The sequence below is a fragment of the Microtus pennsylvanicus genome, chromosome 5 (genome assembly GCF_037038515.1).
Source record: "Microtus pennsylvanicus isolate mMicPen1 chromosome 5, mMicPen1.hap1, whole genome shotgun sequence".
NCBI classification, from domain to species: Eukaryota; Metazoa; Chordata; class Mammalia; order Rodentia; family Cricetidae; genus Microtus; species Microtus pennsylvanicus.
The window spans coordinates 52969655-52994587 of NC_134583.1; the positions used below are offsets into that span (position 1 = coordinate 52969655).

A 24933-nucleotide genomic window follows, 5' to 3' on the forward strand; every position below is an offset into this window, starting at 1 on the left:
ATACAAGATACTCTGGTCATAGGAGAGGAACAGAGCAACAAGGGGTACCTAAAAGTAGACTAGATACAGTTTGGTGCAAGTGGCAGATAAAGAGGGAGCTGAAACTGGAAGACTCTTAGCTTGGCTTTTGTTTCAGAAGCTTGGTAAGTGTAGGTGGCTCTTGTTGGGGTGGCATTAGATAAAGAAGAGAAAGGAATTTATTCCACTCAAGCATCCAGTGTGTTCAGATGCAGTTGATGAAATGGAAGGAAAAAAATCAGTATTTTCAAGAGTTTGGGAGAGGGGTGTAGGACATATTTTTGGTTTGGTTTTGGTTTTGAAAAAGATATTCAAAAATTTTTGTCTTTGCAATTACTGATGGAAGGAGAATTTATAATAGAAGGAAGGCTAAGTTACAGTCCGATTTCCAGATTGATAGTTGAAAAGATTTGGTAATAACTCATTTTTTAAAGATCAAACTCGGTAATAAAAAAATTGTATGTATGTTTTGCCTGCGTATATGTCTATGCACCACCTATGTACCCAGGAAGGGCAGAAGAGAGCACTGGTGTCTCCGGGAGCTGAGTTACAAGTGTCTGTGAACTGTTTAACAAACTCTGCCTTGTAGAAGAGCAGCAAGCTCTACATTTGTAACTTTTAACTTAAAGTTTTCATGGCTTCTTGGTTCTGTTACTTTATAACCTTAAAGGGTAAAACCAAATATCCACAAGAATAACTACTTTTACAAAGTAAACATGGTGCTTATATTTGACATGATCAATTAGGGCATGTTTTTTACAGAGTAAAACAGTTCAGAGGATATACTGTTGTATGGGTTCTTTACAGTGATCATAAAATATTATTGTTAATTATAGCTGTGTTTTCCTTTAAGAACAATAATTAAAAATAACATTTTTAAAAAATTTCAGATAGAAAATGCTGCTGAAGAACCAAGAGTCTTATGTATAATACAAGATACTACTAATTCAAAGACAGTGAATGAACGGATCACTTTAAATTTACCAGCATCTACCCCAGTCAGAAAACTCTTTGAAGATGTGGCCAACAAAGTAGGCTACATAAATGGAACCTTTGATTTGGCGTGGGGAAATGGAGTCAATACTACTGATACGGTAAACCCTCAGACCTAATGCATCTGCTGAAGCTGCACAGAATAATGTCGTAGTTATGATTACTGTGGTTGTTAGTGTTAATAAATGAAAGCCTGGACATTACAATGCCATTTATAGAGTTATCAAAAATGTAGTCATTGAGTACGACACAGTGACTGGTCCCTTCTCTCTTGTGGAGTCAACAGTTGTCCTGAAGTTTGCATAATATCATCAGGTCATCAGTTTTGTATTCATAAAAAGTTGACTATCATGCATATCAACAAAAGAAATTTTTCTGTGTTTACTGAGATACTCATTTTAATAGTAAATTTATTAATAAGAATACTTTTTATTTTGTGTACCTATGTGTATCTCTGGGCATCTTTTTCTATGCACACATGTAGTATGTTACAATGTAAAACTCTTGATTTTAATTCTCAAGCTTAAAAGTGTTTCTAATGTGAACTTTTTTTTATGTCTCAGACTCTGTCCTGTTAACTGTTCACTTCCTTTGTGATGTTAAACTTTGTTTGTTGCATTGCCTCATTTCTTTTATATTGTAGCATCTCTTCAAAGACTGAGCAATTCTTGTTTTGCTCATCTTTATATTCAAGAAGCTCTACAGAGGCTGATTAAATTTGCAGTATTCAGTTTCCATTTTCTTATGGAAGGGATGGAGCCTCCTGATGTCAGCCCCATCCGACTGTGGGGTTGAGAGGTGACAGCATAACCCTGCATGGCTCTGATCTGCTCTGGTGACCATAGTGCCATACTTTGCTTTGATAGGGAGAGTTCCATTGCCCACTGCTTAGTCTGAAGAAGGAAAGGAGAGGCCAGTCTGAAAGAATGCCCTGTGCCATTTGTTCACCTCGTTCCCTGGCCTCAGCTCTTGATCTTTGCTTAGTGTTCCTACCACCCTTACGTGTTTCCTTCTACAGTAGTCTCCTGTAGGCACTTGGAATTCTACACTTTTAAGCTCTGAGTTTCTTCTAAGTTTGTTTTTCCATAAATCATAACTATTTTCTATTTTTTAATTTCGCTGAATTTCTGCTATGTTCGTGATACTCTTTTTTCTTTGTTGTTGCCAGGTTTTTCTTTAAAAATTTTTGTTGGCATTTCATGGAGTTTGGAGGATTATTTAGTAGACACATGATTAGGTCACCATCTGATCCAATCCTATATTTATTTTTATTGCAGTAATAAATGAGTTACGTGCAGATTATTGAAGAAGTGTTAATTTCTGCCTTTCAACCCCATAGCTTCTTGAGTCCTGACAGTAAAGTGGAAATAGATAGCATTTCCTAGTTCAATATTCTTCTTAAAGGGTTATGTTAGTACACACACACACACACACACACACACACACACACACACACACACTTATGTTGTACAATTATTTTGTCATTTAGGACAAGAGTTTGAGACAGGGTCTCACTCTATAGCCCCAGTAGGATTTGAACTTGACTGTGAGCCTTCTGTTTCAGCCTCCCAAGTGATGGGATTGCGGGTGTGAGCTCCCATGCCTACTTTGGTTTGGATATTCAGTACATTGCTTATCTTGGAATTCTTATATTCATATATCAAACATTTTGTAGTTTTAGTTATATAAACTTTTAAAAAAGTTTTTTATGAAAATATTACACTACATACATTTTAGAAAAAGCCAGTGTATATTGACAAGCTGTATTGAATTTGATGAGCATTATACATAACATCAGTCTCTTAGCCTTTTCTTTGTTCGGGGTTTTAGGTATGGGGGAATGTGAGCCTCTGGGATGTCCACAACATATGTACTCTTAATTGGGTTTAGCAATTCAGTTTGTGATAGATGAGTTCATTAAAAACCTGACTGAAAAGAAATTCAGACAAGTTATTACTGAAAAATACTATTTTCATGAAAATGTTTGTATATTTGGTGTTTTATTATCAAATAATTTTTCTTATATTCTAACATTTTTGTGCCCATAGGCACCACTGGATCACACCAGTGACAAGTCTCTTCTTGATGCTAATTTTGAACCGGGAAAGAAGAACTTTCTGCATTTGACAGATAAAGATGGTGAACAGCCCCAGATGCTGTTGGTAAGCTATTTAGAAAGACTTAAATGTTCATAATTTTGTGCACTGGGAATGTAGTTTTCCAGAGGAAGAAGAGGTGTACAATTGTGTGATACATGATTACTTTTCCTTTTGTGTTGATTTGCTCTAGTTATATGTGAGTGTGCATCAGGGATCCAAAGCACTATTATGTTTAGTCTGTTGCCACTCTGGAGCTACTACTGTACAAGGCTAGGAGAGGCCCGGGGTAGAACACCATAAAGGCCTGTATTGCTTTGCTTCAGTATAAAACTCATCAGCTCTTTTGTTATTTAGTGGAAGACCATTTCCATTCCCACTCCCTAACACACCTCCAGCCCCATCTTTTTTGGGTTTATTAATATGTCAGTTAGATGCTTCCATTGATTTAGTATTCACCTCAGTTCAGACTTATTTGAACGGGCATTCCTATTCAATCTAGTAGCCTTAAAGATTAGCTCACTGACTCCCAGTTAGAAGAACTTCTTCCCAGAGTTTTGACTTTTAAAGAGGTATACATATATGTTACAGACACTGTACATTTAACAAAAAAAATCATTGTGGAAGCTGAAGAGATGGCTCAGAGGTTAAGATCACTGCCTGCTCTTCGAAAGGACCCAGGTTCAATTCCTACCTAGCATCCACATGGCAGCTCACAACCATGACTCCAGTCCCATGGGATCTCTACCCTTTTCTGGTCTTTTCAGGCACTGTATACATGTGGTGCCCAGACATATATGCAGGTCTATTCATACACATAAAAGTAAAAAATAAAATCATTTAAAAAAAAACAACACTATGGTTAGTTAATCTTGTTTGATGTTTACAAATTTCAGAGATTGTAGGTTTAAAAAATTAAAGAACCTGGTCTGATTTACCTAGCTGTTTTACAGACTGAATAGACTAATGCTCAGAGAATATGAACTTTTTCAGAGCCTTCTTTTCACTAAAATTTGCTCAGAACATCAAATATGCTGGCCTTCTGATAGAAATCTGTTGTGAATAAAGAGGTCCCTTTGAGCAGGAGATGGTAATAAACGGTGTGTCTGTGCCGAGACAGCACATGAATGTGCCACTTAAGCACCCTGAAGTTCATTGTTAATTTTGTGGCATCACAGGGTTTTGATTGGCCTTGGGTGACTCTGAAATAATAATTAGCTGTATTGTAGAGCTCTGGATTCACAGTTTTAGAGTTGTGGTTTCAATTGCTTAAGTCACTGTTCTTGCTCAGTCTTAATTGCTTATGCTGGTTTTGTGCCCTTTAATCCTTTTCAACATTTTACACATTGACAGGAAGTTTCTCAGTCGAGACTGTAAGGAGCTCTCCATCTAAGCGAGCAATTCTTGAATGCTCCTCACCTGCTGGACTTTTCTTACGACATAAAAATGAATGAATATTTAGGTGCTCACTCAGGACTTTGTAGTGGTGATATCTCATTTCCTCATGTAAATAAAACATTTGAAAGGGAATTTCAAAAGAAACTTTTGAAAAATTTACAAAATTATTTGAAAAGGGGTCAGGAACATTGCTCGGTACTCTGAGTGAGACATCTTTCAGAGCCGTCTGCAGGAAACCCCGGGCACATACTCCTTGGGTGTCTGGTAGGATCAATCACAGCATAATTTAACTTTTTCTCACTGTTGCTAGTCAGTAAATACTGGTTATGCTGTGTTTCAGGAGGACTCCAGTAACGTGGATGACAGCATGCATGACAGGTTTATAGGTCCACTTCCAAGAGAAGGTTCTGTGGCCTCTACCAGTGATTATGTCAGCCAGAGCTACTCCTATTCATCAATTCTGAACAAGTCAGAAACTGGTAAGACTTATTTATTGTTGTGTTCCATAAAATCATAACCTCAGCAAGTTCAGGCCTAGTAGAATTTCTTCATTTCATCAATATGAAACTAGAGCAAGATGACAGGCCAGCAGCTGCATAGTCAGTACTGCCAGGCTGTGTGCTGTTTCTTCCCCTGTCCCCTTACTGTATTTACTGTATTGCTACTACTTTTATTTTTCCACAAACTAAAAGATACTGGATATTGTCAAACTGTTGCTAATCACAAATAATATGATAGTATAATTGAGTGATCCCAAAAATTCTACCGGGGAACTCCTAACAGTTGATAAAACCTTCAGTGAAGTGACTGGATACAAGATTAACTCAAAAAAAAAAAAAAATCAGTAGCCCTCCTATATGTAAATGACAAATGGTCTAAGGAAGAAACCAAGGAGGAAACAACACCTCACAGTAGCCACAAATAATATAAGCTATCATGGGGTAACACTAACCAAGCCAGTGAAAGACATGTATGACAATAACTTCAAGTCTTTAAAGAAATTTGATAAAACTATCAGAAGTTGGGAAGATCTATCATGCTCATGGATCAGGAGGATTAACATAGTATAAATTTTTTTTTTTTTCTGAAGCTGAGGACCGAACCCAGGGCCTTGTGCTCTCTAGGCAAGTCTCTACCACTGAGCTAAATCCCTAACCCCCATAGTATAAATGTTAATCTTACCCAAAGCAATCAACAGATTCAGTGCAATCACATCAGAATTTCAACACAGTTATTTACACACCTTAAAGGAATAATACTCAACTTCAAATGGAAAAAACAAAAAACCCAAGAAGGCTAAGTACAATAAAAGAACTTCCAAGGATTTCTAAGTTTGAGGCCGGCCTGGTGTACAGAGCTAGTTCCAGGACAGCTAGGGATGTTACACCCAGAAACCCTGATGGGATTGACAGAGGGAGGGAGAGAACTTTCAGGAATATCACCATCCCTGATTTCAAGCTCTAATACAAAGCTATAGTAATAAAAACCATATTAATATAAAGACAGACAGGCTTAGTAATGGAATTGAATCAAAGACCCAGATATAAATCCACACACCTATGTAAACTTGATTTTTGTGTTTTTAAAATTGTTTTTATTGAGCTATATATTTTTCTCTGCTCCCATCCCTTCCTACCCTCTGCCCTTCTACCCTCTCTCATGATCCCCAAGTTCCCAGTTTACTCAGGAGACTTTGTCTTTTTCTACTTTCCATGTAGGTTAAATCCATGTATGTCTCTCTTAAGAGTTTTCTTTGTTGTCTAGGTTCTGTGGCATTGTGTTTTTCTTTGCTTTATGTCTAAAAGCCACTTATGAGTGAGTACATATTATATTTGTCTTTCTGGGTCTGGGTTATCTCACTCAATATGATGTTTTCTAGGTCCATCCAGTTGTCCACAAATTTCAAACTGTCATTATATTTTGCTGCTGTGTAGTACTCCATTGTGTAAATGTACCACATCTTCTGTATCCATTCTTTGGTCGAGGGGCATTTAGGTTGTTTCCAGGTTCTGGCTATGACAAACAGTGCTGCTATGAACTTAGTTGAGCATATGTTCTTTTGGTATGATTGAGCATCCTTTGGGTATATACCTAAAAGTAGTATTGCTGGGTCTTGAGGTAGGTTGTTTCCTAATTTTCTGAGAAATTGCCATACTGATTTCCAAAGCGGCACAAGTTTGCACTCCAACCAGCAATGGAGGAGTGTTCCCTTTATCCCACATCCTCTCCAGCATAAATTTCCTCTTGATGGATTTTTTTTCTGTGACTAATTTGAAATGTTTTTCTTTGTCTCTTTTGATTGATTTTAGTTTGAAGTCTATTTTGTTAGATATTAGGATAGCTACACAAGCTTGTTTCTTAGGTCTATTTGATTGGAAAAATTCTTCCCAACCCTTTACTCTGAGGCGATGTCTGTTTTGAAGTTGAGAAGCTTTTCTTGTATGCAGCAGGATGGATTCTGTTTTCTTATCCAGTCTGTTATCTTGTATCTTTTTTTTTTTGTTTTGTTTTTTCGAGACAGGGTTTCTCTGTGATTTTGGAGCCTGTCCTGGAACTAGCTCTTGTAGACCAGGCTGGTCTCGAACTCACAGAGATCCGCCTGCCTCTGCCTCCCGAGTGCTGGGATTAAAGGCGTGCGCCACCACCGCCCGGCTCTTGTATCTTTTTATAGGTGAGTTGAGTCCATTTATACTAAGGGATATAAATGAGTAGTGATTGCTAGTTCCTGTTATTTCAGTTTTTGTTGGTGGTGGTGTTATTGTGTACGTTTTTTCCCTTCTTTGGGATTTGCTGCTGTGAGATCATCTATTGTCTGTGTTTTTGTAGATGTAGCCAACTTCCTTGGTTTGGAGTTTTCCTTCTAGTACTTTGTGTAGGGCTGGGTTTGTGGCTAGGTATTGTTTAAATCTGGTTCTGTCATGGAATATCTTGGTTTTTTTTTTCCATCTATGATGATTGAAAGTTTTGCTGGGTGCAATAGTCTGGGCTGGCATCCATGGTCTTTTAATGTCCACTTGACTAGGATCTTCTTGCCTTCATTATTTCCATTGAGAGGTCAGGTGTAACTCTGATAGGTCTGCCTTTATATGTTACTTGGCCTTTTTCCTTTGCAGCTCTTAATATTCTTTATTCTGTATGTTTAGTGTTTTAATTATTATATGGTGAGAAGGTATTTTTTGTCCAGTCTATTTGGTATTCTGTAAGATTCTTGTATTTTCATCTGCATATCTTTCTTTTGGTTGGGAAAGTTTTCTTCTATGATTTTGTTGAATATATTTTCTGTGCTTTTGAATTGAACAATTTCTTCTATCCCTATTAATCTTAGGTTTGGTCTCTTCATGGTGTTCCGTATTTCTAAATATTTTGTGTTAAGCTTTTTTTAGATTTAATGGGGTTTTTTACCAATTAATTTATTTCCTATATTCTATCTTCAGCGCATGAATTTTTCTCTTCCATCTCTTGTGTTCTACTATTTATGCTTGCATTTGTGGTTTGTGATCGTTTTTCTTTATTTTCTGTTTCCAGAAGTCTCTCGGTTTATGTTTTCTTTATTATGTCTATGTTGGTTTTCAAGTCCTGAATCATTTCTTTCATCTGTTTGATAGCATTTTCTCGGTGTTCTTTAAGTGATTTGTCGAATTTTTTTTCCAGTTTTTTATTTGTCTTTTCCTCCATTTCTTTAAGGGAGTTTTTCATTTCCTCTTTAGACGCCTCAAACATTCTCCTAAAGTTAGGTCATTTTCTTCTGCTTCAACTGTATTGGGGCATTCAAGTCTTGCTGTTGTACAGCCACTAGTTTTTGTTGGTATCTTTTGCTCTTTTTGGTGTTGAGTGTGTTCTTACCTTTTCTACCCACCTTTTCCTGTGATTGGTGTAGTTGGGGCTGTGTCTCTGGTGATTAATCTCACAGGTGCCAGTGGAGCCAAGGCTCAGATGGTTGCTCCTTGTGGTGTAGTCAGGGCATGGTTCTAGTCACCCGGGAGTGACAGGTCACTTGACGGGTTGCTCTGTAATCCCAGTTGTCCTTTGAGCCAGCTCACAAAGAGGTTGCTTTCTTGGGCCTGATCCCACTGAGGTCACTGGCTCAGGCCTGGTCCCAAGGAGGCTGCTGGCTAGGGCCTACTCCACTGGAGGTTGCTGGCTTGTTCCTGTTTTTGCAGATGTCCCTGGCTTTGGCCTGCAGATGTCCTTGGCTTGGGCCTGCTCCTCAGGAAATTCCTCGCTTGGGTCTAATCCACAGAGGTCTCTGGCTCAAGCCTGCTCCCCCCCTCCCCCCAGCAGTTGCTCCTTCATACTTCACACCTGATTTTTGATAAAGAAGCCAGAAATATACAATGGAAAAAAGAAAACAACTTCAACAAACGGTGCTGGTCTAAGTGGATGTTGGCATGTAGAAGAACGTAAAGAGATCTATATATGTCACCCTGCATAAAAACTCAAGTTCAAGTAGATCAAAGATTTGAACGTAAAACCAGATACACTGAACCCTCTAGAAAAGAAAACAAGGACTAACCTTTGAACTCATTGGAACAAGAGACAACTTCCTGAATTAAACAGAACACCGATAGCACAGGCACTAAAATCAGCTAGAATTACTAGAACGTCATGAAACTGAAAAGCTTCTGTAAGGCAAAGGACACCATCAATAGGACAAAATAACAGCCTACAGAATGGGAAAATGATTTTCACCAACTCCACATCTGACAGAGGGCTAATAACCAAAATATATGAAGAACTCAAGAAAGTAGACATAACAAACCAAGTAATCTAATTTTTAAAAATTGGGATATAGATCTAAACAGAGAACTATCAAATGGCCAAGAAACACTTCAAGAAATGTTCAACATCTTTAGCTATCAGGGAAATGCAAATCAAAATGACTCTTGAGATTCCATCTTATACCTGTCAGAATTGCTTAGATCAAACACACAAGTGATAGCTCGTACTAGAGAGGATATAGAGCATGGGGAACACTCCTCCATTGCTGGTGGGAGTGCAACTTGTACAACCACTTTGGAAATCAATATGACAGTTTCTCAGAAAATTAGGAATTGATTGATATACCTCAGGACGCAGCTATACCACTCCTTGGCGTATACCCAAGGACACTCCACTCTACCATGAGAATACTTGCTCAGTTATGTTCATGGCAGCTTTAGCCAGAAACTGAAACAACCTAGATGTCACTCAACTGAAGAATGAAAGCTGGTTCAAAGGTGTAGTCCTTTATCATCATGGCAAGAGCTAAGGTGGCATGCAGGCAGACATGGTGCTGGAGAAGGAGTAAGAGTTTTACATCTTGATCCACAAGCAGCAGAAGATGCTATCCCACACTGGGAGTAGTTTGAGCATAGGAGACCTCAAAACTCACCCCTCACAGTGACACACTTCCTCCACCAAGGCCACACTTCCTAATAGTGCCATTTCCTATGGGCCAAGCATTCAAACACATGAGTTTGTGGGGTTCCTACCTATTCAGAGTACCATATTCCACTCTCTGGCCCATAGGATTGTAGCCATAGCATAATACAAAATGTATTTAGTACAGTTTCTATCACAATCTTAACAAAGTTTAAAATCCAAAGTTCAAAGTCTCTTCTGAGGTTCACATACTCTCTTAACTGTAATCCCTTATAAAATCAAAATTTAAAAAATCATACATTTCCAACATATTAATGACACCGTATGTACATTACTGTTCCAAAATGGAGGAAAGGGAGGATAGTGAAGAAATACTAGACCAAAGCAAGGCTGAAAAACAGGTGGGCAAACTCCAAACTCTGTCAACCAACTCTGTTCAACTGATACCCACACCTGACACTGCCTGGGGAACCAGGACCCAAAGCTTGATAGGCCAGAGACCTAGGATAGGACCAAACACGACTAGAAGAAAAGTCAAGGAAATGACTCCTAATGATATTCTGCTATACTCCTTTACCCGAGCCTAGCACAGTTGTTAGCAGAGAGGCTTCATTCAGCAACTAATAGTAATAGTTGCTGAGACCCACAGCCAAACATTAGGCACAGTTTTGGGAATTCTGCAGAAGAGGGGAAGAAGGATTGTAGGGGCCAGAGCAGTCAAGGACACCACAGGATTAACTAAGACTCATAGGGGCTTACAGAAACTGAAGCAACAATCAAGGAACCTGTATAGGTCTGATCTGTGTCTTCTACATATATGTAATGGTTGTGTAGCTTGTTATTCTTGTGGGAGTCCTAACAGTGAGACCAGGGGTACCTCTTGCTCTTTTGCCTGCTTGTGGGACCCTTTTCCTCCTACTGGGTTGCTTGCCCAGCACTGGTATGAGGGTGTTTAACTTCGTGTGATTTGTTATGCCATGTTTGCTTGATCCCTGGGAGGCCTGCTCTTTTCTGAAGAGGGAAACTGGAGAGGAGTAGATCTGGGGAAGAGAAGAAGGGAGGGACTAGGAGCAGAGGAGGGAGGGGAAACTGGTTGTGATATAATACATGAAAGAATAATAGATTTTTTAAAAATGTTTTAATTCACTCAAAAAACAAAAACCAGTAATTTCCAACTAAGCACTGTTGCCCTCTGCTATGCATTGTTTTCTTTTTCTTTCTCTTTTTTTTTCTTTTGGTAGTGTTTTTGCTTAAGTGCTGATTTGTCTGTATTTGTTTTTTCTCTTTAAAGGTTATGTGGGATTAGTAAACCAGGCGATGACATGCTATCTAAATAGCCTTTTGCAAACACTTTTTATGACTCCTGAATTTAGGAATGCATTATATAAGTGAGTATTTGGAAAAATGTTCTAATAATAAAAGTATAGTTTTTAAATAATGAAATTGAATTTTCCTTCTTAGACTTACTTGTAACATTTGGGGTATTTCTTACTTTATAGGCTGACTTCTTGAATAGTATATATGAACAAAAACCTTTTGAAAGACTGACATGGGAGCCATGGAGAAGGAGAATCAGAAATGACTGGATAGGAAAGAATCAAATTAATGAATGTCCCCATTCATAGTTTTACTGCTTTTATAGGGAAAGGCATGTCTGATTTTGAGAGAATCCAGACATGTAACCTGTACATTCATTTTCTTCCTCCACCCCCTTCAATTAAGAAGTCAGTGTTATTTTTTAAACTGTTCTCTAGCTAAAATACAGCATAGCTTGTTTGTTTAATAAATATGTATGCATGTTTCTGAGACTACATCAGATACTTTAAAATGCTTTATGGAAGCATTTACCATGTCTAGTAAACTCCAAACTCAGCCATTACTTTTTATGTATATTTTATATTAATTTTTATAATATAGTTCATGTGCTTTTGCTTAGTCTACTTAAAGTATGTGTTAGTTTTTTAGTGGTTTTTATGAAACAGGATCTTACTATGTTGCTCTGGCTGTACTGGAACTCACTATGTAGACCAGGATGGCTTCGAACTCACAGAATCCACCTGAGTCTGCCTCCCAAGTGCTGGAATTAAAGGTGTGTGCCAACCTGCCCAACAATTTAGATTCTTAAAGTATGAGTAAATTGATTGTTTTTCTTTTTCCTGTTGCTTTTGAGTGGCACCTTTGAAGTAATATAAGTAGGTATTTAAATTCTTTATAAAGTTGTAATATTATTGGTTGTATTGCTAACTCATGGTCTCTCCCCACACTCATTTGTAATCTTGTTCTCCAAATTTGCTTGTGGAATCAGAAATGTTTTCATTTTTATTATTTGTTTCCTGGTAATAATTATGTTTTGGGCTCTTGGGCAGACAGAGAAGGAGTAAAACTAAGATATTTTTTTAAGTAATTTGCAGATCTGTCTATAGTAACCATCTGTTATATAATTTAAGTAATATTTAGGGTCAGCTAAATGACACAAGAACTGAGAGCAGAGAGATATTAATGAAACATGGAGAAATGAATGGTTTAGTGAAATGGATAGGGCTTGAAATAGGTCATGAAGCAGGTATGTTTTGGCCAGGTTGACAAGAAAGAGGACATTGTATACAAGGAAACTTTTTAGAAGTCATAGTGAATAGTTAGTGCTCCCTAGTTGTGTCAGGACTCTTGGGAGCACTTTTATATACCCACCCAGTTCTCACAATGGCTGTGAGTTATCTGCTTTTGTTACCTCATTTTGTAAAAGCAGCTCCTCAAGACACAAATACTGCTGAGGCCACACTAAAATGTCAGGACCCAGTCTCTGATGCAGAGACCCCTAGATGAGCACAGCTGTCAGCACACTGGAAGGCGAGGTTAACGGGCTAGAGCCTGCTGAGAAGGTTTAAGTAGTCCAAGATGATTGCCTATTACAGCATATTTTGCGTGTGGGTATGTATCCCAGGTCCTTGTTTAACTATGGATTCTGATACTCTGAAGGTGGCCTGCAAATTTACAGCTCTGTAGAAAAAAAGAGTACCTCAGGACTGTTGAGGTAGCAAACATTCCTTGGACAGTGACTGCATACCATGAGTTCTATTAGACACAGAGTTCACAGTGTTAATAGGACAAGTCCCTCCTTCAGAGCTTCCATCTAGAGCCTGTATAAATATTCATTTTACAAGCCCAGTATGTCAGGAAAGAAATAAAGCAAAGTAGAGAGAGAAACTTCAGAAGAAAGGGTTGAGCTGGGTTACAGTTTTAGACAATGAGGAAAGGGAAACAGCCACAAGAGCAGCTTTCATGGTAGCCCAAGAGCTGTAAATGCAGAAACCTTTGGAAGCCAATGAAATCCACTATGAATAGGGATGAAGGCTAAGGCACAGGTTCAAAGAGGAGGACTGGATTCTTTGAGATTGAAACTATAGGTGGAAGTTCAGAGCAGGTGGGCCAAACAAAGCCTGGCAACACTGATGTCTGAGTACAGGCAGACCTAGGAGGCCTGCACTGCTGCATGGAGCAGCACAGTGAAGGATGAAGTTGCATATTTATCTCTTGTGTAGTAGCCTACATAGACCTAAGTGTTAACTTGGAGGCTTGTGATACATTATATGACTTCTTAGGTAAGCTTATGTAGTACATTTGAAAGTGACGTGAAAGAGATCCTTGGGAGGTCCTGTCATTAAACCAAGCCTGGATGCATGGGGTCAGAATGGTGATCCTGGGTAGCAGTGGTACTTCTGAATGAAAACTATGATGACATACTGGCAACTTTTTTATAGTAATAAAAGAGAGGGAAGAATTGAATGTGTCAACAAAGCGTCTAACTAAATTGCAAAATTGCAAATCTCAAGAGATTTACAACTTCTTAAGTTTGTAATAGAATTTGAGATCCTGTAATGACAGACCTAAGAACCTTTCATGAAGATAACTAACAGGAAAGCTGGTGACTGAGTATAGAGGAAGGAGAGGGTTAAAACATATTTGATCTCAGAGATTTGGTATAAAAGAAAGTAGATTAGAGGAAGGAGGACTTGCCTGTGGGTAAAAGGGGCAGGGCCACAGAAGTACAACCCCTCCTAAAATACAAAAAAGTATTGAACACTTAAAAGAAGGGTATAATCAAAACCATTTGTAAACTGCAGCATAGGAAAAGTAATAGTCAAGCCTCCTTTTGAAACTCATTGAGAGCAATGAAGTAATCTTCACATTGATAGTTCAAGACAGGACACCATCAATAGTGTTCTGAACGTTCGGAGCTTGGCATTTTGTTCTATTACATACAGCATCCCTTAAGAGCTTGTGAGTGTGTTAGCTAACTCTGGTTACCCAGTCTTTTCTCTGCCATGTGATCCTAAGTTTTTCATATGGGGAATTTACTTGCTGAGGCAGTCCCTATAGCTAAGACTAGATGATCACTTATAAATATGTGAGAATAAAAATCTACTGGGATTATTTTATTTACTCAATAGCTTTTAAAAATGTTTTATGGCTGAATATTTGAAACATTTAGAAATGAGGAAATAGTATCATGAGTCATCTGCTCTCATTACTCATCTGTGAATGGCACTAATTGATAATCTAGGCTTTCTATATCAGCAGTTTCAACCTGTGGGTTGTGACCCCTTTGGGTGCCAAGTGATCCTTTTCATAGGGGTTGAATATCTGAAATCCTGCATATCCGATATTTGTGATTCATAACAGTAGCAAAATTACATTTATGTAATAGGAACAAAAGTAATTTTATGATTGGGGGTCACCACACATGAAGAATAACTGTATTAAAGGGTTGCTGCATTAGGAAGGTTGAGAACTGGTGGTCTGTGTGTAAACTTCCATCCCAGTGACTTGGTAGGCATGGCTCCATTTCATTTGTGATATAATGGCTCAGTGTTAGAGTTCCTGTGATGGTCACATAACCTTTGTTTGTTTGTTTTTGTTTTTGTTTCTCGAGACAGGGTTTCTCTGTAGCTTTGAAGCCTGTCCTGGAACTCACTCTGTAGACCAAGCTGGCCTCAAACACAGAGATCCACCTGCCTCTGCCTCCTAAGTGCTGGGATTAAAGGTGTGTACCACCACTGCCTGGCAAACACATAACTTTTTAAACCATTTGTTTAATCAGATCCAGTCAAGACTCATAGTTGAGCTTAATGATCAATATGTTTCTTTATTGATGTAATCTGTTTTAGATCCATCTGTTCTCCTTTGTAATTCCCTGAACACATATGTATATATTGAAAGCTGGTGTTATTTGTCTTAAGTTTTTTCCAGTTTGGGTTTTAATGTTTTGTTCTTGAATACTCTGCATTTTTTGTGAATTACTTATTAGGACAAAGTTTGGTCAGATTCAGATTTGACCCTTACACGTAAGTAAGCTTTGCCTTTCATTCTTCAGACTAGAGCCACCTGCTTTTGTTTTGTTTTGTTTGTAAATTAGAGAAAAACTGATTTAATAGTTTTAGTTAATATCCAAACTTTGTGTATTACCTAGAATTAAGATCTTATGTGATGATTTTGGTATTAATTTTGTTTTAAAGCATGGAATCATTTTATATAGTTAACATGATCTCATTCTCCTAGGTGGGAATTTGAAGAATCTGAAGAAGATCCCGTGACAAGCATCCCGTACCAATTACAAAGGCTTTTTGTTTTGTTACAAACCAGCAAAAAGAGAGCGATTGAGACCACAGATGTTACAAGGAGCTTTGGATGGGATAGCAGTGAGGGTAATAATTCTCTTAATGATAACAACTTCTAGTGTTCAGAGACTTCTGGACCAGAGCATCACATATCTACAACACATCAACAATTTAATGATCTGTACTTGAAACATACTGGTTTTTGCTTGAATGTTAAAGTAATTTATTTTTAGTTATTAAGCTCTGAAAGATAAATTTTAACCAATTAAGGTTCTTGTACAGTTAAGTTTAGTATGTTCTAATTTTTTGTTTGTTTGTTTGTTTGGTTTTGAGACAAGGTTACTCTGTGCAACAACCCTGGCTGTCCTTGAATTCTCTTTGTAGACCAGGCTAGCCTTGAAGTCGCCGAGGTCTGCCTGCCTTTGCCTCCCAGGTGCTGAGATTAATGGTGTGTGCCATCTCCTGGTTTGGTATTTTCTTTTTCTTTTTTTCTTTTCTTCTGAGATAGGATTTTGCTGTAGCTTTGGAGCCTATCCTGGAACTCACTCTGTAGACCAGGATAGCCTTGAGCTTACAGAGATCCGCCTGCCTCTGCCTCCTGAGTGCTGGCATTAAAGGTGTGCACCACCACCACTCGGCTGTATTTTCTATTTTTAATGAGCTTAAAACAAAAAATGGTACAGGGTTTTTTTCCTTAGTTTTTTTTTTAATTTTTTTTTCAACATGATAAAGATACTGCAAAAAATATTAAAAGGGGGCAGGTTTTTTTACTTTGTTACTTTAAAAATATTTCTTTTATTTTTTGATATTATAATATAATTTCATCATTTCTTTCTTCTCTTTTCTCCCTCTCAGCCCTCTCTTGTACCTCTCCTTGCTCTCTTTAAGAATTTTTGACCTCTTTTCTCATTAATTGATGTTACAAACGTGTTGTATAGTTATATCCATTAGGACTGGACTCCTTAGTTCTGCATTTTGATTGGTTGTGGTTTTCTGTCTGATACAGAGAGAAGTATCCTTAATGTGGGGTGTCTAACATATTTCTTTACAATGAAAACTAACAAGTATTCTAGTACCAGAAAGCTACTTACACAACACTGGTTTGATTATTTGTCTCTGTCTTGTCATGGCTGTAATATGTCTTCCTATATTCTTAAGAAGCTTTCAGTTGTTTAAAGTAGACCTGTATATGTTCCTTTTTATGTTGAAATAGTAGTGCAATGTTTCATTATGTGGTTTGATACTATTTTTAATTAAATTTTGTATTAAAATAGCTTGGCAACAGCATGATGTACAAGAACTATGCCGCGTTATGTTTGATGCTTTGGAACAGAAATGGAAGCAAACAGAACAGGTAACTTCTCTCTCTCAAGCTGAGGGGACTATGTTAAGAAGTCAGTTGATATCTTAAAATGACTTTTATTCTGTTGGAATTTTTAAGACCTGGGCATCAGTCTACTACAAATGGAATTGAAATTACTAGACTCCCATCTGCTGTTGATTGAGTCCTAAGCATCTTCTTTAAACTACCCCAAACCTCAGCTTCCTCATTGTCCTAATAGGGTTTCTATTGCTAAGGTGAAACACCATGACCGAAAGCATTGTTTTGCCTTAAATTTCCACATCATAGTCCATCACTGAAGGAAGTCAGGACAAGAACTGAAACAGGGTAGGAACCTGGAGGCAAGAGCTGATACAGAGGCCGTGGAGGGGTGCTACTTACTGGTTTGCTCAGCCTGCTTTATTATAGAACCCAGGACCACCAGACCAAAGGTGGTACCACCCACAATGATTAGGTCCTCCCACGTCAATCATTAATTAAGAAAATGCCCTACTTCTTATGGAGGCATTTTCTCAATTGCATCACTCTCCTCTCTGGTTACTCACTTGTGTCAAGTTGACATAAAACTAGCCAGCACATTCAACAGAATTGGTCTGTATGCGCAAGAAAGTCTTTTTCCACTCAACACATCTCCTGTTTAGGGGACTAATTTTGAGTATTGTTTTCATTTGTTTAAAATAAATACCACATATAAAGTGTTTTCATCAAGCTTTGTCTTCATTTGCCCATTCAAGTGTAATCATGTACTTTGACATTTAGGGTCCTTATTTGTATGACTTAACTCACCGAGTGATTTGGCTCTGTAGGATTCAGTGTGGATGAGAGTATATAGACTGGGTATAATGGAGTATCCCAGGGATGAAAGAGTAAGAGCTCCTAAGGACCTGACCTCTGATTGGAATGATGCGGTTGCTTGGAAGAGAATCTTTTAAACGGGGTGGGAATCCTTTTGTACATTATGAAATCAGGTTTAAGGGGTCTGTACCTCAGCTTTCAAAAGGTGAATAGAAGAAAGAATTTATAAATAGGAATAACAACTGTTTTGTAACTATGTTTAGTTACATAAATTATTTCTTTGTGTGGGGAAATACCAATTTTTTAGGACACTGGTTTTGAACTATTTTGAAAAGTCTTACAGGTGCAAATAAAAGAACATCTGCCTGAATGGGGCAGGAAAATGAAGATGAGTCCATCAAGTCAATTGTACTAGAGTAGGCATTAGTGGATTCAGTCTGAAGGTGTGTATATCCACCTTGCACATTTTAGCAGATGTGAATTTATGAGGAAGAAAACTGTTAGTATGTTTTCTCTTAAACTTGTTTTTATTTGAGAGATGATGAAAATCATTTAAACACCTGTGACTTCTGCATAATTCTATGGGAATTGAGTGATTTTATATAGGTGGTATTAGGGGCTGTTTCTTCTTCATAGGTCAGAAGTTACCCTTCCTCCTTGTTCAGATCTCTCTCTTTGTGAGTCAGGACTTCATTAAGATCAGCTGGGACATTCTTACTGACTTCCTAAAAGTTAGTACAAGAATCTTGAGGCAAGACATTCATATAAAGGGTCATTACTTAGGGAATTATCTGCGTACTCTGAGTCAGAAGAGTCCCAGTTGGATATTTGGGAAATAGGTGAGAGAGAAGCATTCTTTTAGATGATGATATTTTGAGGAATTAATTTTAAGATATTATTTAAATTCATATCTTAAATTTTTGCATTGTTTTGTTTATTATTAATATTTAATTTTTTATTTGCCCAAATTAGTGGAATTTTATAAATAAGAATATACTGTGAGACTGGTGATGTTTGTGTAAAATAGTCAAGGCATAACAGCTCTTTAGCTTTGTAACCACACACCTGAAATGTGGCTTAGGACACATTCTGTCTAAGGAAAAGAACATAGAGTGTGTTGATAATTGATGTCATCACCATCTGTTTTACTACTTGAGAGTTCTATTGGTTTGGGTTATTGAAATAGTTAATTGTATACATTCTGTTTTAAATTAATGTTAATCTAATTTTATTTCTTATCAGGTGAGTTTTTTTTCAAGTGTCACTTTTGTCCCTTAAAATTTTAGATATATCTTAATTGGCTTTCTAAAACTTTAATACCAAAAATCAATATCATCTTGTGTCTTTTCAAAAAATCATTGATTACATTAGGTATTAACTTAAAGTGGCTTATATTTTTTAAAATGTGAATGTTATTTTTAGGCTGATCTTATAAATGAGCTGTATCAAGGCAAGCTGAAAGACTACGTGAGGTGTCTGGAATGCGGTTATGAGGGCTGGAGAATTGACACATATCTTGATATTCCACTGGTCATCCGACCTTATGGGTCCAGCCAAGCGTTTGCTAGTGTGGTATGTACCTTCCGCTGATTGTGTGGTATTTTTACAGAGTACACAATAGGAAAGCAGTGTGACCTCTTATCTGGTGATAGCATCCTAAGATATACCTTCATGGGTTGTTAGTCATTCCTGTACTTTGCATAGCAAAATCTAGAAGAGTTTTGACCCTTCAGTGAATCCTGATGCTACACGTAGAAGAGGAAGTATGAACAGAAGAAATGTAGGTGTCTTCTCTATATGTGATTGAATTATTTTGCCTTTATTATTTTTTCACCCTTATTTTTTTTAACCTCTGTTTTATAAATGATATTTTAGCCTCTTTGGGGTGGGGCATAGAAAAGTCATTTGCTCTATACATTTTTCTAAATTTGGAAAATAACCTCTAGGACTTACGATAAAGGCTAGTTTACTTCTTGTTTTTTAAGAATCAGGTCTATTCTGAGTACTTAATTGCAAAGTACATTGATATGAGACTATAATCTCAGCACTCACCAGACTGAGGTAAGATGATCATAAGTGTTTATGTATGACTAGTCAGCCTGGACAGATGGAAAACTGTCCATGACCCTCTATGTCCCTTGAAATAGCACAAGCATTGTATAACTTGAAAGTCAGAAAGATAATGTCCTATTTTCATATACTAAGTGTCTAATTGGGAGCTTGTCTAAAGTTTTCCCATCTGTCTCTTCTTGGCATCCATATTTTAATCACTGTATTGTCTTACTCATTTTTATTGAGATAGATATGTGTGTTTATTTGCTTAGACAAAAGAAACTCAGGGAAAGAATTGTTGCTGCTCAAAATTAGTGATCAAAAACATGTTTATTCAACATGTTTATATGCTAAGGGAGCCTATAGAGATAACTAGAACATCTTTAGTTATTAGTAAGTTAGATTTTGTGACTAGGTCTCATGTAGACCAGGCTGGCTTTGAACTCACTGTATAACCAGAGATGACCCAGATTTTAATTTTTGAAGTAGTCTTTTGGTAAACCTGAATCTTATTGATTTGGCTAAGCAATAGTCTTAGCCTAGAGTCATCCTGTCTCTCCTTTAGAGATGGGATACAAGTATGTGCTACTACAGACAGCACTTACCTGGGTACTGGAGACCCAGATCAAGCTCTCCTGCTTACCCAGCAAGCACTGTGCTGACAAAGCTGTCACTCCATCCCAAAACAGCTTTAAAACACAGAATTTTGTAATTTTATTGCTCAAGGCTATTAACAAAAGCTGGTGTTTTTAAAACTGTCTCATGTTTATCTTCTCAAATAGCACCGCTAATAATAGGGTTTCGTCTTGGATCCTTATAGGTTAATGGAGTCTTTTCAGTTATTTTTCGGGAGCTTTGCACCTGTAATAATTTTTTTTGAAAGCTAGAAGACGTATTTTAAATGCTGTAGAAATTTCTGTAGTAGAGAAATTAGTTGTGGGTGTTTAATTCTATTTCTTCCTCTGTGGCACAATTGTTAATATTTAAAGGTACATGCTTATTCTGAGGAGCAGAAGATCAGTACCAAATTAAGGTCTGGGACAAATGTGGATAGTGAGTCTTCTAAATTATATTTGATGTTTCAGTCAGAATCACCCTGCTGTCTGATGTAGTTTTAGTGTAGGTAGAAGAGATAGTTAAGATAGTTTTACTGTAAATGGAAGAGGGCAATGTAGAAATAGGAGCGGCGGGCTGTGTTCCTGCCCAGCTCCCGCACGGCTAGCTTTACCCGAAATAATTACACGGAAACTATATTCTTTTAAATACTGCCTGGCCTGTTATCTATAGCCTCTTATTGGCTAATTCTCACATCTCGATTAACCCATTTCTAATAATCTGTGTAGCACCACGAGGTGGTGTCTTACCTGGAAGGATCTTAACCTGCGTCCATCTTGAAGAGAAGAGCTATGGCGACTTACTGACTCAGCTTTCTTTCTCCCAGCATTCTGTTCTGTCTACTCCGCCTACCTAATTTTCTGTCCTATTAAAGGGCCAAAGCAGTTTCTTTATTAACCAGTGAAATCAACACAAAACAGAAGACCCTCCCGCATCAGGCACAAAACAAAGGGAAGGTTGGATTTTGTGCTATTTGTAGACAGAAGTCTCTGTCCTGCCTTTTCTCAGTGCAGCTTGCTTCCTCTGTGTCTGGGTGGCAACTATAGACTGAGCCTTTTCTCTTCCCAGAAGTCTCCTAGTCTGGCCGCCCCATCTGTACAACCTGCCTGGCTTCTGGCCAGTCACCGTTTTGCTAAACCAATACGAGTAACAAATCTTTCCAGGGCACAAGACCATTGTCCCGTAGCACCTCCCCTTTTTTCTTTTCAAAACAAGAAATTTGAATGATCACCTTTGTTGAGCTTTTTTCCCTGACCATTATCAATAACAACTTGTAAACTAAACAAAAACAAGCATCCATAATCCATTTTTTAGGAATATTGGTGTAGTTTTCTAGGCTACTTCCTGCTGATTGGGCGTGCTGATAATCTTATGGGGACGTAAAGAAAATTTAGAATTATGGTCAAGCACTGACTGGAGTATTCTGTAAGCCTGGATCGTCTCAGCCAGCAGTCTTGAGGCTGTTCTGGATGCAGAACTCAGAGGAAACTGCAACAGAGGTGCTCTGAAATGTTGGATCATCTGGGCCATCTGTTCCCATTGGAGATTTTTCAGGGGTCTTCCTTGATCAAACCTTATTTTTTTTTTACCCAGAATGAGTCCACAGACTCTCATTTCCTATGGAAACAAAAGCAAAACCTCTTCTCCAAAGACTTATCTTTTGCCAGTTGATAGGTAAAACAACTATACAGAAATGGCAAAAATAATAGAATAATCAAATAGTACCATCATTTGATAGAAATCTGACATTTATCAAATAAATTCCCTATCCACCTGCAGAGTACATGCTTAAATACTCATAAAATATAGTCCTAATAGGTGAAAACTTGGGCTGTAGCACTTGGGAGGCAGAGGCAGGCGGATCTCTGTGAGTTCGAGACCAGCCTGGTCTACAAGAGCTAGTTCCAGGACAGGCTCCAAAACCACAGAGAAACCCTGTCTCAAAAAAAAAAAAATTTAAGTCACATTATATGATTTCCAACCACAGTGAAGTTAGCATAAATACCACTAGCATAAAGAAAACAGCAAATAACCAAATACTTGAAATTCCATGTGAAAGAGATGAACAGGGAGTAAAAACTAAAAAAATATTTGCATATCATGTACCTGACCAAAGGAATATCTAGAACAAATGAAGAATTTGTAATCAGCAGGGTTTTTTTTTTTTAAGTTTCACAATCCACTTAGAAAATTAGCAAAAGATATTACCAACATTTCGTCAGAGTAGACATTCAGGAAAGAACAAACAACAGCAAAATCAATATGCATCTCAGTAATCATAGGTCAAGTAGAAAATCTCAATAGGAATTTTAAGAACTTTTGTAGTTGAATGAAAATGAAATTATAACATCAAATTTGAGACACAGGTGACACAATTTTGAAAGGAAAGCTTGCAACATTGGATGGTTCATTTAAAGGTAAAAGTGTCAAGTCAGTAATCTTAAGGAGTCACCTATCCTGGACAAAGGAAAGCAAAAGAAACTCAGTAAAAGCAGTTATGTAATTATAATACTTTCTAAAAAAAAGTAGAGATCAGTGAAGAAAGTGAGGGACTAGAGGTAATCAGTAAAGCATTTTGTTCTTTCAAAACAGTAGGTTTTCACACCACTACAGCAAGACTAACAGAAAAAGAAATGACAAAAACTGTGAACATTGGGATGAAAAAGATGTCACTCACAGGTTACTTAAGCACAACTGCAACCAAGTACAAATTAGATGATTCAGTAGTCCTGTGACTACTGAGCTGCTTAACTTCATAATTGACAAATTTTGAAAAAAGAGATTTTCGAGTTTGAATTGTTTCAGTGGCACCTGTACTAAAAATTTTAAGAACAAAATATGAATTCAACATGTTCTCTTTTTTAAAAAAAAAAAAGGAAGAAGAAAGATTCCTTCTGTATCTAGATTGTCTAAGCAAGGATGCTAAAGATTCCTTCCGTATCTAGATTGTCTAAGCAAAGATGCTTGTTCTCAGCACTTTGTTCAGTGTGGCTAACTCAGATAAGTGGGAGGAGCAAGGACTAAGCTGACCTCGTGTTTTTAATATACACAGTTGTATAGAAAATCCTAAAGTGGATTTAAAACAGGCAGATAACAAAATAAACTGAAATGAGTTTACAAGGCTATAAGATAAACATTCAAAAGTCATTGTAATTTAGGGTACTAGCAATGAATATTTGAAAATGAGGTGAAAAATAATAGTATTGCTTTCAATCCTGAAAAAATAAAGTTCAAGTGTAAATGAAAAACTAACAAAACCTACATATATTGAACTCCTTTACTGAAAACCAGAGAATCTCTGGAAAAGGTATTTAAATAGAGAAATCTTCATTGATTGAAGATTCAGCACAGTAAAGATATCAGTTCTTCTAAAATTACATGGTTGTAATACAGTTCTTATGAAAGCCACCAAGACTTTTAATAGCATATTTAATAGGAACTATAATAACCAACATAATTTCTTTTAAAAAGAGTAAAGTGGAAAGAAAAGGTCTACCTAAATTGAAATGAATGCTACTTAGCAATAAAAAGCCTTTTCATATTCCTGTAATTATTGGGGTACTGTAATATTGGCAAAGGCATAATTGAACAGAAAACCCAGAAATAGATCCATACACATTTGCCCAAGAGAAATAATTCAGGAAAGGTAGGATGAAATATTCAAGTAATTGTGCCAACTGACTACCATTAACATCCATCTCACAAAGATGACCCTTCCTAGAGCCTGATTTTTGATCCCCAGAGTTCACATATAAGTTGAGCATTTTGACACACATGATTGCTGGAGAGATGTAGAAAGGAAGATACCCGAGATTTGCTAGTGTTTGTAAGAGCCTGCTTGTTTGTTTCCCGGTTGCCCAGACTCCCAAAATAATCACATGAAGCTATATTAATTAAATCACTGCTTTGCCTATCACTTAAGTGTATTGCTAGCTAGCTCTTACAACTATAATTAACCCATTAGTTTATATTTTACTACAAGGTTTGTGGCCTACCAGCAAGGTTCCAACAGACAACTCCCATCTTTCCCCTATGGCAGCTCCTGACTCCACCTTATTTCTCCCAGCATTCAGTTTAGTTTTCCCTGCCTAGCTCCACTCTGCCAAGCCATTGGCCGAAAGCAGCTTCTTTATTCATTAACCAATAAAAGCAACACATATACAGATGGACTTCCCACATCATGCTAGGAAAATACCCAAGGTTGCTAGAAAGATACTCAAGGTTTTCTAGAAAGAACCCTGAGGTTTGCTAGGAAGATACCTGAGGTTTACTAAGAAGATATCCAAAGTTTGCTAGGACGATACCTGAGGTTTGCTGGCTGACCAGTCTTAATCATGTTTGGTAAGAGACCCTGTCTAAAAATAAGGTGAAAACAATTGAGGAAGACATGTAACATTGACCTCTGACTTCAGTATGCAGACACATACTTATACACATGCACATGGTGACACATACACACAAATAATTACGGCATTTAAAGCTGTGACAATGCAGAGAAACTGGGTTATGTTGCTGGTATAAATTTAACATTACAGGTTATCTTTATGAAAATGTGTAATTGACACAAGTCCCAGTAGTTGTATTCTGTACCATTTATCCAGAAGAAATGAATTCATGTTCATGTACATTGATATTGATTGCATTTTTA

At 37.4% G+C, this 24933-nt stretch overlaps 1 protein-coding gene across 3 annotated transcripts in view; it reads left to right on the top strand.

Moving 5' to 3' along the window:
- The window catches only part of Usp47 (ubiquitin specific peptidase 47), a 96690-nt gene that overhangs the window by 31707 nt on the left and 40050 nt on the right, over positions 1-24933 (top strand). For 2 of the 3 annotated variants that reach the window (XM_075971904.1, XM_075971903.1), the window contains 7 exons: positions 909-1112; positions 3060-3173; positions 4846-4984; positions 11158-11254; positions 15423-15568; positions 16756-16835; positions 19041-19190. In XM_075971904.1, the coding sequence (XP_075828019.1) occupies positions 909-1112; positions 3060-3173; positions 4846-4984; positions 11158-11254; positions 15423-15568; positions 16756-16835; positions 19041-19190 (930 nt within the window). The remainder of the gene's footprint in view (positions 1-908; positions 1113-3059; positions 3174-4845; positions 4985-11157; positions 11255-15422; positions 15569-16755; positions 16836-19040; positions 19191-24933) is intronic. The other variant, XM_075971906.1, reaches the window with a different exon arrangement.